Source organism: Dermacentor andersoni, chromosome 1 (genome assembly GCF_023375885.2).
Source record: "Dermacentor andersoni chromosome 1, qqDerAnde1_hic_scaffold, whole genome shotgun sequence".
Classification (NCBI taxonomy): Eukaryota; Metazoa; Arthropoda; class Arachnida; order Ixodida; family Ixodidae; genus Dermacentor; species Dermacentor andersoni.
In genome coordinates this window covers 222,353,571-222,369,556 of record NC_092814.1, presented here as the reverse complement: position 1 = coordinate 222,369,556, position 15,986 = coordinate 222,353,571, and the positions used below count along the sequence as shown (strand labels likewise).

Genomic DNA, 15,986 nt, shown 5'->3' with positions numbered 1-15,986 from the left:
AGAAGAGAAAAAATAAATGAGCTGTAATCTTTAATGTACGACAATAGCATTCTCTCTACTAACTATTTGCAATGACTTTTAAGTATGAAGTAATAAAGTGTGAATTTGGGGCAGATGGTACATGTTGTATTAAAAAACGAGTAACAGTGCAAGAAACAAGACATACAGAAGGAGATGGATAAAGGGGTGAAATCACGCTTTGTCCGTCTACTTGTTATGTCTTGTTTTTTTTTTAGCTGTTACTCATTTTTCATGAAACTTATGAAGCACATGAACGCCTAAATGTATTAGGATTTAATTGTTCAACCATCAACCATGAACATCCCACAAGTGATAAAAATCATTCACCTGTGCTTATAGTACCCTTCGTTGTATGAACAATCAATATTTCAAATAGCTTTTTGCACACTTCTGCTCCAGGCAAATGTATTACAATGGACATGCAATGTGACTAATATATATATAAAAAAAAAATGCAGTGTATCGGAGGGTACCTTTTGCCTCAATGCATCAAGGTCTTTAACCCTTTAAGGGTCGATTTCTTTTGCCATATGCAACTGCCCAGGGTCGATTTTTTTATTGCAGATTTCAATTCTTAGCGACTTATTTCGAAAAAAATTTACCACAACTTTTCTAGGGTGACCGTAAAGTGAGAAAAAGATATTTTGCGTTGGTATATATATATATATTCTTCATTCATGAATAACAACAATAAAAGCGGAAATAAATCTATAAGAATTAAAAATTTGAAGCATTTTTATACACATAGTTCACGGCCATGAAAATGCGCACACAAGAATATTTCGCAAGACTCAAATGTTCCTGCTCTTACACTAATATCTAATGTGTACATCCATAGCATAATCGAACTGCGTAGGTGCGCGCATTCAGGAAAACTCTGTGGCTGTGTGCCCGTCAAAAAAGCACAATGTGTGACAAACTTCCGCTAATCTTCACCTTACCGCCAACCAGGGGCAATTAGTTTTCGCGAGTGTGAAAAAAAAAAAAAAGAAAAAAAATAAAGCAATTGAAACGCATGCACGGCGGCATCCTTCCTATGCACACCCCCGTGAGCACCAAACGAGCGAGAAACAAGTGGTAGCCCTTTGAGCGATTAGTAACGAGATAGCCATCAACTTTGCAAGCGCAAGAAGCTGAAACCGCCCGCGGAACAAAACCCAAGTCGCCGTCACCGATGCGCGAGTGCGGTAGTATATAGATGCGCGGGAGCAAACTAGCTCTAAAACAAACCATGCAACGAAAACTGAGAGAGGGAGGCGCGCGAAAAAAATTCCCTGTATTCCCACATAGTGGCAGCACATGACAGAAAAGAAAAAGTTAGGAAATTGGCGCGCTTTCGAAACGTACAGAGGCGCCATAAATATATGGCATCGACGATTTTGGACTTGTTCGCGGCGCCGTATATTTACGTCATTGACCCTCAAAGGGTTAAGGGAGTTAGTAAGCTGTTAAGCTTGCTAACTGTTAAGCTGTTAAGCTTTAAGTTGTTAAGCTTTCCAAACGTACAAGTATTATCACTTCAAAATAGGTTTAGTGTATACCGTAAGAATGTATTAAGCAATTGATAGCATGTACAAGTTTTATAAATATCCTACAAAAACCTTTGCATAATTTAATTGATAAAATCAAACAACTGGTGTGCTGGCAATAAAACAAAACAAAAAGGCAAAAAAATTCCTGCCACTCCCTCCTACAATGGCACGTAACTACTAGACTATGCACGGGAAGAAGTCACTGTAAGTAAAATGTGCACTGCAGACTCTCAGTGGCAGCGTCATAGGCTTGCTGATCGATAGTCTCAACACCCATTCCTTCTTTCACTGCAGATTTTGAAGCAAAGAATGGAGACTCATCTTATCGAGGGACAACCCATCTGGCCCATTAGGGCACGTGGCACATGACTATTGCACATGGCAAAGATGTAAAGAGCACAAAGCACAGGAGGTGTTGGCACAAAACCAACTAGCCATATGGGAAAATGTGGCCATACAGCATTGTCTGCTAATCCTCCTCATGGTGTTTCTCTCATTGCTGTGTGGCACCTAGCGAATAGGCAATGCTATGCTAACTAGTATGCATCATGCTAAGCCTAACATTCTAGTCTACAGCTATGGCTGCATTACACATCACTTCTTTGCGTTATTATCGCACACATGCACATACACATACTAGTATTCCTTGGGTACTGGCACTATTCTGAAGCAGCACTGCTCGCAGTTTACCCTTTTATCAGAGACAGTGCAACTTACATGAAAGAAATTAAGTGACAACAAATGAGAAAGAAAACCAAGAGAGCTTTCCGTTGTACCTTTAGTCCACATACTGCCAAAAAGTCTTCGTTGCATGGGTTGCCAGTGATTGAGAGCACTGTAAATGGAACAGGGGCTGATGCCAGTCTCTGCAAATAGAATATAGAAACATTTTCTTTGAAAGCTTCTATAGGTAGCAATCTCGCCATGCATTGTAGAAAGTGCAAGTGTCATCCAGATTTCGACAGACATCAGATTGGGTGAAATTACTGTGAGAGTGCCTGTGACATATTTGGAGCCTTTCTGATGCAGAAAAAAGGAGACATGTACCAGCACGCCATCAGTGCTGCTGCACAAAAAAGAGATATTGAGCCTATCACGACAGGTCTATCTACGTTGTTGTTTTTTGCAAATGTATAAAGTTCGAAGCAAGAAGCAACAAACTCAAACCATACTTCCCATGTTTGGAGAAACTAAATCCGGGAGATTTTCTGACTGGAAGGGGGGAGAGGGGGATTGGTACTTCAGCCACAGACCGAAGTAATAAATATATAGGATGATCATTTTTAAGTTTTATGCAATTTTTAGAAATCCTCTTTGCAGTTAACATAATTCTAGTCCTTGAGCGAGATTATTCAGAGAAACAGACATTACTTGCACGAGAAATTGAAACACATATTCAAGTATAATTACCAAACTTTCACTAAATAACTTCTTAACTAGTTTACAGCACATATGGTAACTTTGTAATTGTAGCTGGCGAGTTTGTAAGGTGTCTCCACTTGGAATTAATTTCCAGAATGACACCAGCTTGGAGATATGCGGCATCAAACTTGCTGTAAAAATGCACTGTTGTTCAACTTACTTTATTAACAAAACTCTTTTATGCACTGAAGCACAAAATTAACTGGAATGTCCACGAATTTTGTCCCACGCTTTGGTAAATTATATCTTGAAATTGGTATAATCCTAGAGTTTCATTTCAAGTGGATACGTCTTGCAAACTCACCGGCTACAATTCAAAAACTGCAATATGTGCTGTAAAGGAATTAAGAAGATAATTAGGGATACTTTTGTTAAATAGTTGAATATGTGTTTCGATTTCTCATCCTAGTAATGTCTGCCTCTTTGAATAATTCAGCTCAAGGACAAGCATGATATCTGCCACAGGCAATATTTAATATATTCAGAAAAGTTAAAAATGAATGCCTCGATATTCTGGCCTCACAGTACGATTTCATGTAGTTCTCCAAACGTTATTGCATCATACAAAATGTTTTAAATGGCAGATGCCAGAAGCACATTATCCTTGCTGTGGCAACGATGTCACCAGCAATGTGCTACTAGCGCAGGGCATGACTAGTAAGAGTAACTAAAAATGCACTGTAATGAATGCTCTTTTTCACACAATAAGAATAAGTTCAGGTCAAATCTAAGCTCTGTTAGTCATCTAAGTCATAATAAGGTTCAGCTTAGTATAGAAGTCTTGAATTATGGGCTTTTACGTGCCAAACCCACTTTCTGATTATGAGGCACGCCGTAGTGGAGGACTCCGGAAATTTAGACCATCTGGGGTTCTTTAACGTGCACCTAAATCTAAGCACACAGGTGTTTTCGCATTTCACCCCCATCGAAATGCTGCCGCCGTGGCCGCTTAGTGTAGAAGTCTGTGGACTCAGAAAATATCACTAGCAAGCCAACCCATTTCAGTGGGCTATCTGGTAGGATATGACACTTGTATGGTACATCGAGATAATGACAAGAACAAGAAACAAAAGCATTGACACAATAGAGGGTTTTAGAATAGTGCACGACACAGGCACCGACTTCCCACAAAGTATGTTTATTGTGTGAGCGTGGAATATATAGGCAGACAAGCAAGATTGGAAACATAAATGGCGTGAAAAACATGAAAAGAATGACTTGAGATTGCAGGTGGGTGGCGATGTGTTAAATTTGCAGATACGCGATTTCCTTGTCTAATAACTGGGTGGATGTTGAACTGATGCATGAAGGACCACGTTGGATGATGGCAAATGCCTCGATAATTTCATGTGTGTGCTGGTAAGCGTGCTTTTGAATGACAGTGACTTTTCTAAAATAGGGGATGCATTTACACGATCTGCAATGCAGAGCAAGATTGCTTCTGTATTTTTGTTTTATGTTGTTGGCAACCTTTTTTGGGGGGGCCGTCTCGGTTGACCCTCCTGCATAAGAGTGTTTAGCTTGCCTGGGGCTGAAAAAACAACCGAAACACCCTCCCTTCCCACGGCCTTCTTCAATCTATGGGAACCTATGTGCACATAGGGAATGACAGCCATTTTTGAAGTATTGATCTCGGTTTTGCCTGGCTTCTTCCTTTGGTTCATTTCCGCTAACATGTCTTCCGCTAGCTGTACCAGGAGGATGCTCGGAAAACCAGCCTGCAAAAGCTGCTGTACCTGGCCTTCAAAGGCCATTTCAATCTCGTGTATGCATTATTTTTGCAGTGCATTACGGAAGGCGGCTTTTGCGATTCCTTTCTTCACTAACCTTGAGTGAGCTGATGAAAAAGGCAAGAGGCTTTTTGCTGAGCAGGGTGCATACCTCCAGCATACATGTTCTTTCTTGAACAAAAAGAGAAAGCCTAGAAAATGCAATGTGTTGTCCTCTGGTAGCTCGGTTGTGAGCGTGAGACCATTCATATTATCTACAAAGCTTTTGTAAACGACTTGTAGCACTGAAGCAAGATTGTCTTCAGTTGCCTCAATGAAGACGAGGTAGTCGTTGAAGTACCTGAGCACCTTCTTGGCATGGACCGTTGGGAGGTTCCTTTTGATGTCACGGTCGTAGCGACCTAGCAACAGGTCACTCAGTATAGGTGCAAGGCATGAGCCAATGCACACTCCTTTGTTTTGGAGGAACATCTTCCCTGTGAACTGGACCATCGTGGAGTGCCGGTACAGCACTAGCAAGTCGAGAAACCTGTCTACACTTGTTCAGTGCTCGCTTTGAAATCGCACATCCCCTTATGTCTCAATGCCGCCGTTTACAACTTCAAGGAGAAGTGAGTGGGGCAATGAGTAATAAAGATCCTTTAGATGGAGAAGGCTAACATCCTGGCTGTGCTGGAGGAGTTGAAGTACTCAGATACAGCTGCTGAGCTGCGAACCAAGAAAGGGTCGGTCACCTCGAGTAGGCCAATGCATTTCTGCAGGAAGCTAGCAAGCGGCTTCTGCCAAGCACTTCGTTGTGACAGAACGAGAAGAAGGGGGTTTAACCGAGGGGCCCGATTTTTATTCATCATATCATGAGAAGCCAGCAAACAATAACACCAAGGAAAACACAGGGGAAATTACTTGTACTTACTGATTGAATTAAGGAAATGATAAATCAATGGCAATGAAAATGGATGAAAAATCTTGCTGGAGGTGGGCAACGATCTCTCATCTTTGCATTACATGTGCGATGCTCTAACCAATTGAGCTACCACGGCATGGTTCCCCATCCACTTTCTTGGGTATTTGTGTTACTACTAGAACTAACCTTGGGAGTGTTAGCCAGTGCCATCACTCACAAACCTTGGCAGTGGATGGGGAACATTCTTTCTGCCACAGACGTCACTAGTATGTGATCTTTCTGGGTGAAGGCAAATGGTCAACAAACCCACAAGTGCTACCTGAAGGCATCAATGTTGCCGGATTCGGGACCCTCGTTATTCCAGCTATGTTGCACCACAGATTTTCCATTATGTCACCAATAACTATTGATGCTCCTGGCGTTGCTAAATTAATCGAGTCTTTAAAACACGATTCATCTCAGGGGTGTGATGAAATTAGTTCTGAATTCCTAAAAAGTACTTGCGCTTATAGTTCAATTACACTAACAAAACTGTTCCAGCAGTCGCTCGATTCATCAAGCCTCCCTAAAACTGGAAATTGGCAAGGTGGTCCCACTTCACAAATCCGGTAATAAGCACTTGCCTCAAATTACTAGAACATCTAATTTTTAAAGACAATGCCACCTTTCTTGATGATAACTTTTTTTTCTTCTGCGCAACATGGTTTCCGTCAAACATGTTCCTGCGAAACGCAGTTACTGTCATTCACCGATAAATTACATTGCATTCTTGACCAGTCATCTTGTGCCGATTGCATCTTTTTAGATTTCTCGAAAGCTTTTCATAAAGTCTGCCATCAAGTGTTGCTTTATAAATTAAGTCATCTGGATCTTGATCAACATGTCTTTAGATGGATTCAATCTTTCCTTCTCAAACGCTGGCAGTTTGTTTTCACTAATGACACAACCTCACCACTTACTAATGTGCTATCTGGTGTACCACAAGGATCCGTGCTCGGACCACTTCTATTTTTAATTTATATTAATGACCTTCTGTCCACCCTATCTTCTGCCAGCCATCTTTTTGCTGAAGACTGTGTAATTTTCCGAGAAATACAGAACCTCAACGACATTAATACTCTCCAGACGGATCTTAATTTGGTCTCTAACTGGTGTAAAACTTGTAAAATGGAATTAAATATTAACAAATGTAAGTTCATGCACGTTTCTCGCTGCTCTAACCTTCCCCTTCTTATTGTCTTAATGGCATTCCTCTTGATTCCATCGCATCATATAAATATCTAGGCGTACATATATCATGAAACTTAACATGAAATACCCATACTGAATATGTTACCAATAACGCTAATCGCATGTTAGGGTATTTACGTCGCAACTTCTCTGCTGCTCCATTATCCTTAAAACTCTTACTTTATAAATCACTAATATGAACTAAACTTGAATACGCGTTATCTATATGTGAACCTGGGCATGAAAATCTTGTATCTTCTCTCGAACTTATACAAGATAACTCCGTTCGCTTCATCTTTTCAAATTCCAATCGTACCGCGAATATCACAGCCATGAAAACTAACCTTTCTCTCCCACCTTTAAGATCTCGCCGGAAAATCAGTCTCCTCACTCTATTCCACAAGGTATATCATCACGTCACGCTACACGACGATTTTATTTCATCACCAGAATACATCTCCCATCGCATTGATCATCGGCACAAGGTTGCCATCAAAAAATGCAATACTAAAGCTTGTTTTAAGTCCTACCTTCCCCAGACATCTGTCAAATGGAACCGCCTCCCTCCTGATATTGCAGCCATTGAAGATAATCAAGATTTCGCGATGCACTAACAACTTTTGTTTATTTTGGAGAATGTTGAAATTATGTTCTAACAAAATTCACTGTATTGTATTGATTGTCTTTGTAACCTATAATACCCACTCCTCTCTGTAATGCCTTTGGCCCTGAGGGTATAACAAACAAACAAACAAACAAACAAACAAACAAACAAACAAACAAACAAAGAAACAAACAAATAAATAAATAAATAAATAAATAAATAAATAAATAAATTTCATGGAAATGGGCTCTAATGGCGGCCTCAGCTTTTGCCTTGTAAATGCCTGAAGGCATGACGACGAAGCCACCTTCCTTGTCAGATACAAGGAGCTTCAGCTGTGCCTTCCTGAAGATAGTAGCTAGTTGTGCGGGTTTTACACATCGATCTATTTTGGATCGAGCTGGCAACGCTTCAAGCCCTTTTAGAATGCACCTGATTGCCTTGTGTGGTTCTGCTTTTGATGCGGTTCTCCGTACAAGGGCGAGCAGCTCAGGTTTCTCGAGCTTCAGATGCACACAGAATTTAGGACCTAGATTTAGGGCCACCTTTTGCGGGCTGGTTTTCCGAGCGTCCTCCTGGTACAGCTAGTGGAAGACATGTTAGTGGAAATGTACCAAAGGAAGAAGTCACGCAAAGCCAAGTTCAATACTTCGAAAATGGCTGTCATTCCCTATGTGCATGGGGTGTCCCATAGATTGAAGGTCACGGGCAGGACGGGTGTTCCGGTTGTTTTTTAAGCCTCAGGCAAGCTAAACGCCTTATGCAGAAGGGTCAACAGAGATGAGCCTTCAAAAAAAGGTTGCGACAAGCAGCATCAGGAGCCCCTTACCAGCCGCATCACTGGAGTCGTTTATGAAATACTCTTGAAGTGCGGATGCCCCTACGTAGGATAAACGGGATGCTGCCTCAATGATTACCTCCGAGAGCACGCCAACAACATAAAACAAAAATAAAGCAGGAATCTTGCTCTGCATTGCAGGTCGTGTAAATGCATCCCCTATTTTAGAAAAGTCACCGTCATCCAAAAGCACACTGACTAGCACATGCGCGAAATTATTGAGGCATTTGCCATCATCCAACGTGGTCCTTCATGCATCAGTTCAACATCCACCCAGTTAATAGAGAAGGAAATCATGTATCTGCAAATTGAACACATCGCCACCCACCTGTGATCTCAAGCCATTCTCATGTTTTTCACGCCATTTATGTTTCCAATCTTGCTACTCTGCTTATGTATTCCACGCTCATGCAATAAACATACTTTGCTGGAAGTCAGTGCCTGTGTCGTGTGCCTCTTTTCTGCGTCCCAGTTTTTGCACTGCTTGCTAAAGTACGAGATAGTTTTAGCGTGTCTGGTATTCTGGCAAATGCAGGCGGTCTGAATGTTTTCCCTGATGGGCGGAGGTGTAAACGTGATTGGCTTGCAGGGTGCAGCCACCTGGTGGTGCAGAGCTCAACCAGATAACTGCAGAGCTAATACAGCAGTAAACAAGTGTATTCTACTTTGCTGCTAGGGTAAATTATCGCCAGCAGCATAATTGTGAACACATGTCTCTTTAAATGTTTGAAATGTTTTCCACTTGGTTACAGCGATTAACTCTGTTTGGCTGGTTGACCTCTGCATGACTAGGTGCTTGCACCGTGCAGGCCGCTCATGTTTACGCCTCCACCCATGCGGCAAAATGCTCAGCTCATGTGCATTAACTGGAATATCAGACTTGCTAAAAACTCTCCAATATCAACCCAAGAAGCCCCCACAAAGAGAGAACTAATAAAAGTCAGGAATGGTACATGAGTCAATATGTAAGGCATATGTAAAGCAAGGAAAAGAAATAGCTATGTTCTCTGTTGGTCTCTTTCTGCATGACTAAAGAAGCAGCTCTTAAAGGGCCCCTCACCAGGTCTGGCCATTTTGAGCTGACAAGCGCAGAGCATATGATGCTCAATAACGATCGTGTCTGCAAAGTATTACATCGGTACACACCAAGAAAAGATCTGAAAAATCAAACCGAACGCCGTTTTCCCTTCTCCTTGCGGCCGTCGTGCTCCAAGCCAGAGGATGACGTAAACGAGCTAGTGTGTCTACGTACATGTGCTCGCGCTGTGACGTCGTTCGTAGTGACACATGACCTCGAGAATTATTCAAGGCAATATCTCTTGTTTCTGTAATCTGTTGCTTGAATAAATGAAGTAAAGTTTAGAGAAATAAGAAATCACACAAACTGAATGTCTGCATGTCTTTGTTTTAGTTTGCACCGCAGCAAGAGAGATGTACTTCCATTTCGCCTACTTGTTCCCACGTCGTGCAGTTGCGCGTGCAGACACCGAAACTGTCATTTTCCACAGTCTTCCAGCGCGCGATCATGTTCTGTGAGCCACTTGCGTCTGCCTCAGTATTCGTGTAGCACTGACTCGTACTGCTAGTCAGGTGTCTTTGCGCACAGCGCACAAAATCGTGCGCTTTGCAAAATGAGAATCACAACTGCTCACGTGCGACGGCAGCGCGAGCTGTTGTAATTGTTGTTGTAATGGTTGTAACTGTTTTAACACTTTAAGGCAAAATTCACATATAACCCACACCCTCACTTAACTGATAATTTTATTGAAAATTTGGTGCGAGTTATACATGCAAAAATACGGTACATAGGCGCACTTGCTGATATACATCATCCCCCCATCTTGGAGTGCAGCGCCCGCAAGGAGAAGGGCAAACAGCATTTAGTTTGAAATTTAAGCTCTTTCCACGGCGTGCAGCAATGTAATTCTTAGCAGACACAATCGTGGTCGCACGTTGCATGCACTGCGCTTGCCAGCTCACAATGGCCAAACCTGGCGAGAGGCTCTTTAAGTGACTCAATATTTTTATTGTTCTGTGTACCCCACGCATTACTTTCAGCACAGAACTTGGCAACTTGTCACCAATAAAGACAGCTGGATCTTTAAGCATTGTTATCAACTAACATGTCAGGAACTGACATCACCTAATAAGTTGAACAGCGTGGAGGGTGGGACGAGCCTCATAATTGTAGTTAAATTACATGTTTTGAGACAAGTTCGATAGTGAATGCGTGCAGGATGCAAATTTCAGAGCATCATGTGCCAAGATATGTTTTATCTCTGCTTTTGTTCCCCTACCCTGCAGTGCCTTCACTGGTGATCGCAGTTGATTGCAGCTGTGGCAGTCATTGGCAAGACAAAAAACTAAAAAGATGTAGGCAATCCTACCTGTGTGGTTGTGTACGCTCAGATTCAAAGTACCATATTTTCTCACATATAACCGCACCCAAAAATTGAAAAAAGTGGGGGTGCAGGTTATGTGCGAATATTCGGGAATGGGAGGGGGGGGAGTCGGCTTTACGGCAGCGTGCGGCCTGCCATGCAGAGTCCACATCCCCATCGACATCTATGTGTTAAGCCAATAAGAGGTCAACACAAGTCATAGCCAGATCCACATCCCTAGTCTGGTTGGATGCTTTTCACGGTTTCCGAGTCGGGTGCCGTTTCTTGTGTGCCCAGTTTGCACAGTTGGCCAGCCTTGTTTAGGCATTATGAGTGTGTCTTGGTGGCAATCTTTCACAGCGAAAGAGAAACTGAAGATGGTAGCCGCTGCTGAAGAAATCGGCAACAGAGCTGCTGTGAGGAAGCACAATCTTTATGAGTCCTGCATTCACGACTGGTAGAAGAAAGAATAGTCTCTCAAAACTGAACAGGGATAGGCAAGCATTTCACGGCTCGAGGACTTATGTGTACTCCCAACAAGAGACGCAGCTTTGCAAATTCATTGAGGAGCGAAGGAGTCATGGCCACGCTTGTCCACAGAGATGGCACACATGGAAGCCCTGAAGCTGGCCCGGGAAATTAATATTCCACGCAAGTTTCGAGCGACATTGTGTGCAAAAGCTTCAAGAATGTGCTATAAGCAACAGCTTAGATGGTTCCAAAGATGATTACATCTTAGCGAATGGCGACGATTGACAGAATCGGATGACAGCACTTGACAACTATTTGTTTTGAAAATGAAATGATGACTGCGCAGCTTTAACTCCCTAGTCCTCATGTTTTGGGTTAAGCGTGCGGGTTATACGCGAGGATATTTTTTTTCTTTTTTTTTTCTTTCTAGTGCGGATTATATGCAAGGGCGAGTTATATGCACGAAAATACGGTATTTCAAATCAGGCATTATTGGTAGAAGTTGGCCACGCAGGTGAAAGCACGCCGATGTCACAAACAATACTGCTCACAACTATGCACACTGTGTAGCAGTATTTGTAAGAATGAAGGACACTAGCCGCTTCTTTTTTTTTGAACAACGCAACTGTGACAGTAGTGTTCACAGAACTCGTATGTCAGCTAGCAGGGCGCATGTGGACAGTGCACAACATATGCCACTGATCTTAGAAATCATGAGCATGGCAGGTAATTTTAGGGGATATAAGTAGTAAGATATAGTGGCAAAAGAGGGCAACACCTTTACTACTCATCGCCTCGGTACTGTGCCAACAGTGACATCTAATATGCAACCCTGTCTGGTGCATGGTGACTTAATGCTATGGTACATTGTCCCACCAGCTATGTGCTGCAACATGCAGCCTCCAAGATACCCTTGGAATCAATAAGTGAAGTTAAGCTATCTGCTGTTGCATATGCAATAAAAAATATCAAATTGGAGCTGGGGAGCAGAACACTAGTTCCGTGAAAAACTGCTGCCCTGTCATGTGGCTGAATGATTCAACTTTTCTTGCAGTGCGTCAGAAAGTGAAGCCTGCAGTGTATGACTAAATGACATTATCTCCTCTGTATTAATGTGGGGTGCCCGTCGAATTCATTTTTCGTCTAGAGTGGGCAGCACATTATAACTGTTCTTTAGAAGGCTGAGTGCACCCAAATGGGAAAAAACTTGCAAGTTTTGCCCGAAAGCCAAAGCATCAATTGCAACACTAAATTAGTAGACAGCTATACAAAGTTAGGATGGTAGTTTTACCGGCCATATAAACTTGCAAACATTCGCTTGCTAACTGAATTAACAAGCATGGTGTCAGCGCAAACGAGCAAACATGAACACATCACACTCGATGAGCGTGGACACTCGCTGTCAAAACGCTGGTGTGAGTAAGTGCGGCAGCAGCAGCGAGCGAAGTGACGTTCGTGCAGTGTATCGCTTCAATGCAAGAGTGCCGAGAACACAGCAAACACAAAGGTATGAGCCATCTGCAGATCCCTTTAATCGTCACTTCTCCTTGCGCCTGGTCTCAAAATGCACAGTTGCTTCCGAAGTACAACGCTGCCCTTCTTCCCTCCCTTTTTCCCATCCCCCCCACGGCATTTCACACAGTGGGACATGGCATGTTTGCTCTTCACTTTCTTTGTTCGCGCGCACCAGATTCAGCTGCGATCGGTGGCGTCCCTCAAGTGCTTTTACTCGCACATACAGCATACGATGCGCGGAAACAGCGTTATCCCCCTTGGACTTTATACGGAACATCACAGCGATGGCGAAAATGAGCTTGGAGTTGTGGGGATGCTCGACTCTCGCGCGTCTCCTGTAATCCGGCTTCTCCCCGTAGTTGGGTGCCAGCAGCGGTCAGTACTCTCTTTCTCTTTGGCTCTGGGTCGGCAAGCGGCACAGACAGTCCGCGCGTGCGCCGATCCATGCCACTGTGAGATGATATTGTTACGCCTAGGAGCAGGACACTGGAATAGAGGAACACGATCGTTCTAATGCGCCACCGTTCGCATGACTGTCCAGCATGGGGCGAACGTACTCGCTCGATATCCAGTAGTGGCGAGTCGGACTTCTTAAATTTGTCGTGCACCCATTGGCATGTTCAGTGGACAGCGATTCGGCTAGCAGGCATTAGAGTATGAAAGGTGCAACAAATGCCCTCGTGATTGTTTGCACTACTGTGTTGTTCCTTTGTCACAAGAGCATGCGCGAGACCCCACAAAGTGTCCATATAATTGCTATCGCAATAAAATGTTTTAGCATTTTGAGATGTGCATAGACAAGCTTCCACACGTACTTCTCCAGTGCATGCTCACATAATTCCTCAAGGCCAAGCATCATGGCAAAGAATCTTACAACGTTAAAACGCTCTAATTATGGTATTTTGTGATTAAAACACACAGTTATGTAGCATTGCATCCACCAAGTAAAATAGGTGCATATTATACAAAGATCTGACCTGAACGGGGCGCTTCTAGAACGGTATTGATAAAGTATGGGTGCAGAGTTGAACTAGACCTTTAGCTTAATCCTCAAGGCGAAGACGGAAAACAAAAAAAAGAGACATTCTTACATTTGGCAAGAATGATTCTTTCCTGCCTGTCTACCTGCAACAGCCGCCACACTTTACACTTTTATTTTATGTGAGAACAGGTCTTGCGAAAGTGATGCTATTCTGTGCACCATCAATGGCAGTGACTGGCAGATGACAAGAGCCACAAGGATTTTGTTGAAGATATTTTATGGTTGCATCTTTGAGCAGCAGCAAGTGGATGTGACAGTGCGCATGTGCTGTTCTTGCATGAGGCCAACACACAAGAGGAGCATTGTCATATTGTGCGGCAAGCTACCTCAAGAATGTTTAAAAGAATGAATGACAGCTTACAATCGTGAATTACCTTAGCAAATGAAGTGATGGTATGTTGATAGCAGATTTCAGTGTACTAACTAGTAGGTCACTGCAAGTACGTAAAGTGCAAGCGGAAGAGGACAGAGGCAAGGACATGTATTCTCAGTGTCACATGTCATCTCGTCCTTGCCGCTACATGTCCCTAATGGTATGTTAGAATGTTTGCAGCCCTTAATTTTTATATTTAAGCCAACAGATAATTATATTCTTGCACTCTCATAGGAGTTAAAATAACAGTAGCTAACTTTAACAATTTACCTGCACTGACAAAACGAAAACTTCGAACTTTACGAGGCTTGAAATAAACATTTGTTTAGCCATCTACAGCAATACCCCCCCCCCCCTCTATAGCAACAAGCCTTGAGTAACACCTACAATAAACTAGACAACCAGCATGACCTAGCTGTGGCCAGCCTGGTTGTCACAACTCTGTGAGGCCCTAAAGCAGCACTAAGCAAAGCAATAAGCAGAATGGATCGAGCAGCCATAAGGACGCCATATGAACAAGGGACTGCTTCAAGATGCTTTTAATAAAGAAAGTAGTAGTCCCCTGCAATGCACACTGCCTTGAATAAGGCATAATAATTTTGCACACATAATGGCTGAGAAAGAAGTCATACTTACAGTGATGGTTAACTTGCGTTTGCTGGAATCTGCCTGCTTGAGAAGTGCCGAAAGCTGAAGCAGCGTTATCTAAACAAAAAATGAAACATTGATTAGAAGAATGTAAAGAATGAGATTGCTAAAGGAAAGGCCCATGAAGAAAAATGTTTGACATCTGTTCCAGATGTCATCAAAGCATGATGACAACAGGTCTGTTTTTGTCTGTGGCACTCTACAAAACATGTGGGGGACGTTCTTGCATAACATTGTTATATTAGCACAGATGCGTGTGGAAACAATGGACTCATCAGAGTGAGTGTAATACCGTGTAATACCAGAGAGAAACATATCAATGCCAACTCTCCTACCTTGCAATGCATTTCATACATTACCCAAACACTGCAGCAACACAATAAGGCCATCCTCCGCCCTTCCTTGTGCCCTCCTTATGCAACATCTTGTCCAGTTTCACTAGCTATGGGCACTAAATTTATGCATGACTGTGCAGACAAGGCAGGAGAGAAAAGTGTTAACCCTTTACGGATGAGTGTTATAGATACCAGAAACAATTTCTTTTCATGCTCAGTTTTGGTATTGAGGACAAATTTCTGGCTAAATGACTTCAGGCAACACTGAGTGACAAGCAGCAAGCACTAGTTATTGGTTTAGAGCAAGAACAAAGAAAGAGGAGCAAGAAGTTTGTCCCATGCCTTATGTTTTTTTTTTTAAACCTGGTCCAAGGAGACAGACCGACACAACACCTCCGGCTGCAGTGGTGTCACACACATGACGTAAAGCAAGCAAAGTTTACACCAATGGTTCCCATATCATGATAGCTGTCAGTACAAATTTCAAACGAAGCCATATGTGCCTTTGGGTGAAGCCTACTTCCAGTTTTCTGCATGGCGTTTCCTCCCTATTGCTGAAAAAGTTTCGACAAAATATGTTCTTTTTGTTGAATATGCTTATTCATAATGCATTCTGCACATTTAGATAGAAAATAAAATTTGTTTCCTGGTATTTATATCTCATTCATAAAGGGTTAGAATTTTTGACATCATGCACCACTAAATCATATGCAACTCTATAAGGGCACAAGTAGCCCATTCCTGCACTAGAAAGAGTATGGCAGAGTTGGCACAAAGAGGACAGAACAGACATCATGCTTCCAAACTTATGAATGTAAGTGACGAACTTCTGCACCAGCTGTGTATTGTACTGTGAAGCTGGATTTTCCGCAGCCTTGAACGGACACTGAAGAAGAACACTAAAGCTTTTTAAACTGACTATGCATTCGTTCAAAACTAT

At 42.6% G+C, this 15,986-nt stretch overlaps 1 protein-coding gene across 3 annotated transcripts in view; it reads right to left on the bottom strand.

The window, feature by feature from the left end:
* poe (E3 ubiquitin-protein ligase-like protein poe) overlaps positions 1 to 15,986 on the bottom strand; it is a 590,397-nt gene that overhangs the window by 314,329 nt on the left and 260,082 nt on the right. For all 3 annotated transcript variants that reach the window (XM_055063706.1, XM_055063707.1, XM_055063708.1), the window contains 2 exons: positions 14,700 to 14,768; positions 2,330 to 2,419 (listed from right to left, as the gene is read on the bottom strand). In XM_055063706.1, the coding sequence (XP_054919681.1) occupies positions 2,330 to 2,419; positions 14,700 to 14,768 (159 nt within the window). The remainder of the gene's footprint in view (positions 1 to 2,329; positions 2,420 to 14,699; positions 14,769 to 15,986) is intronic.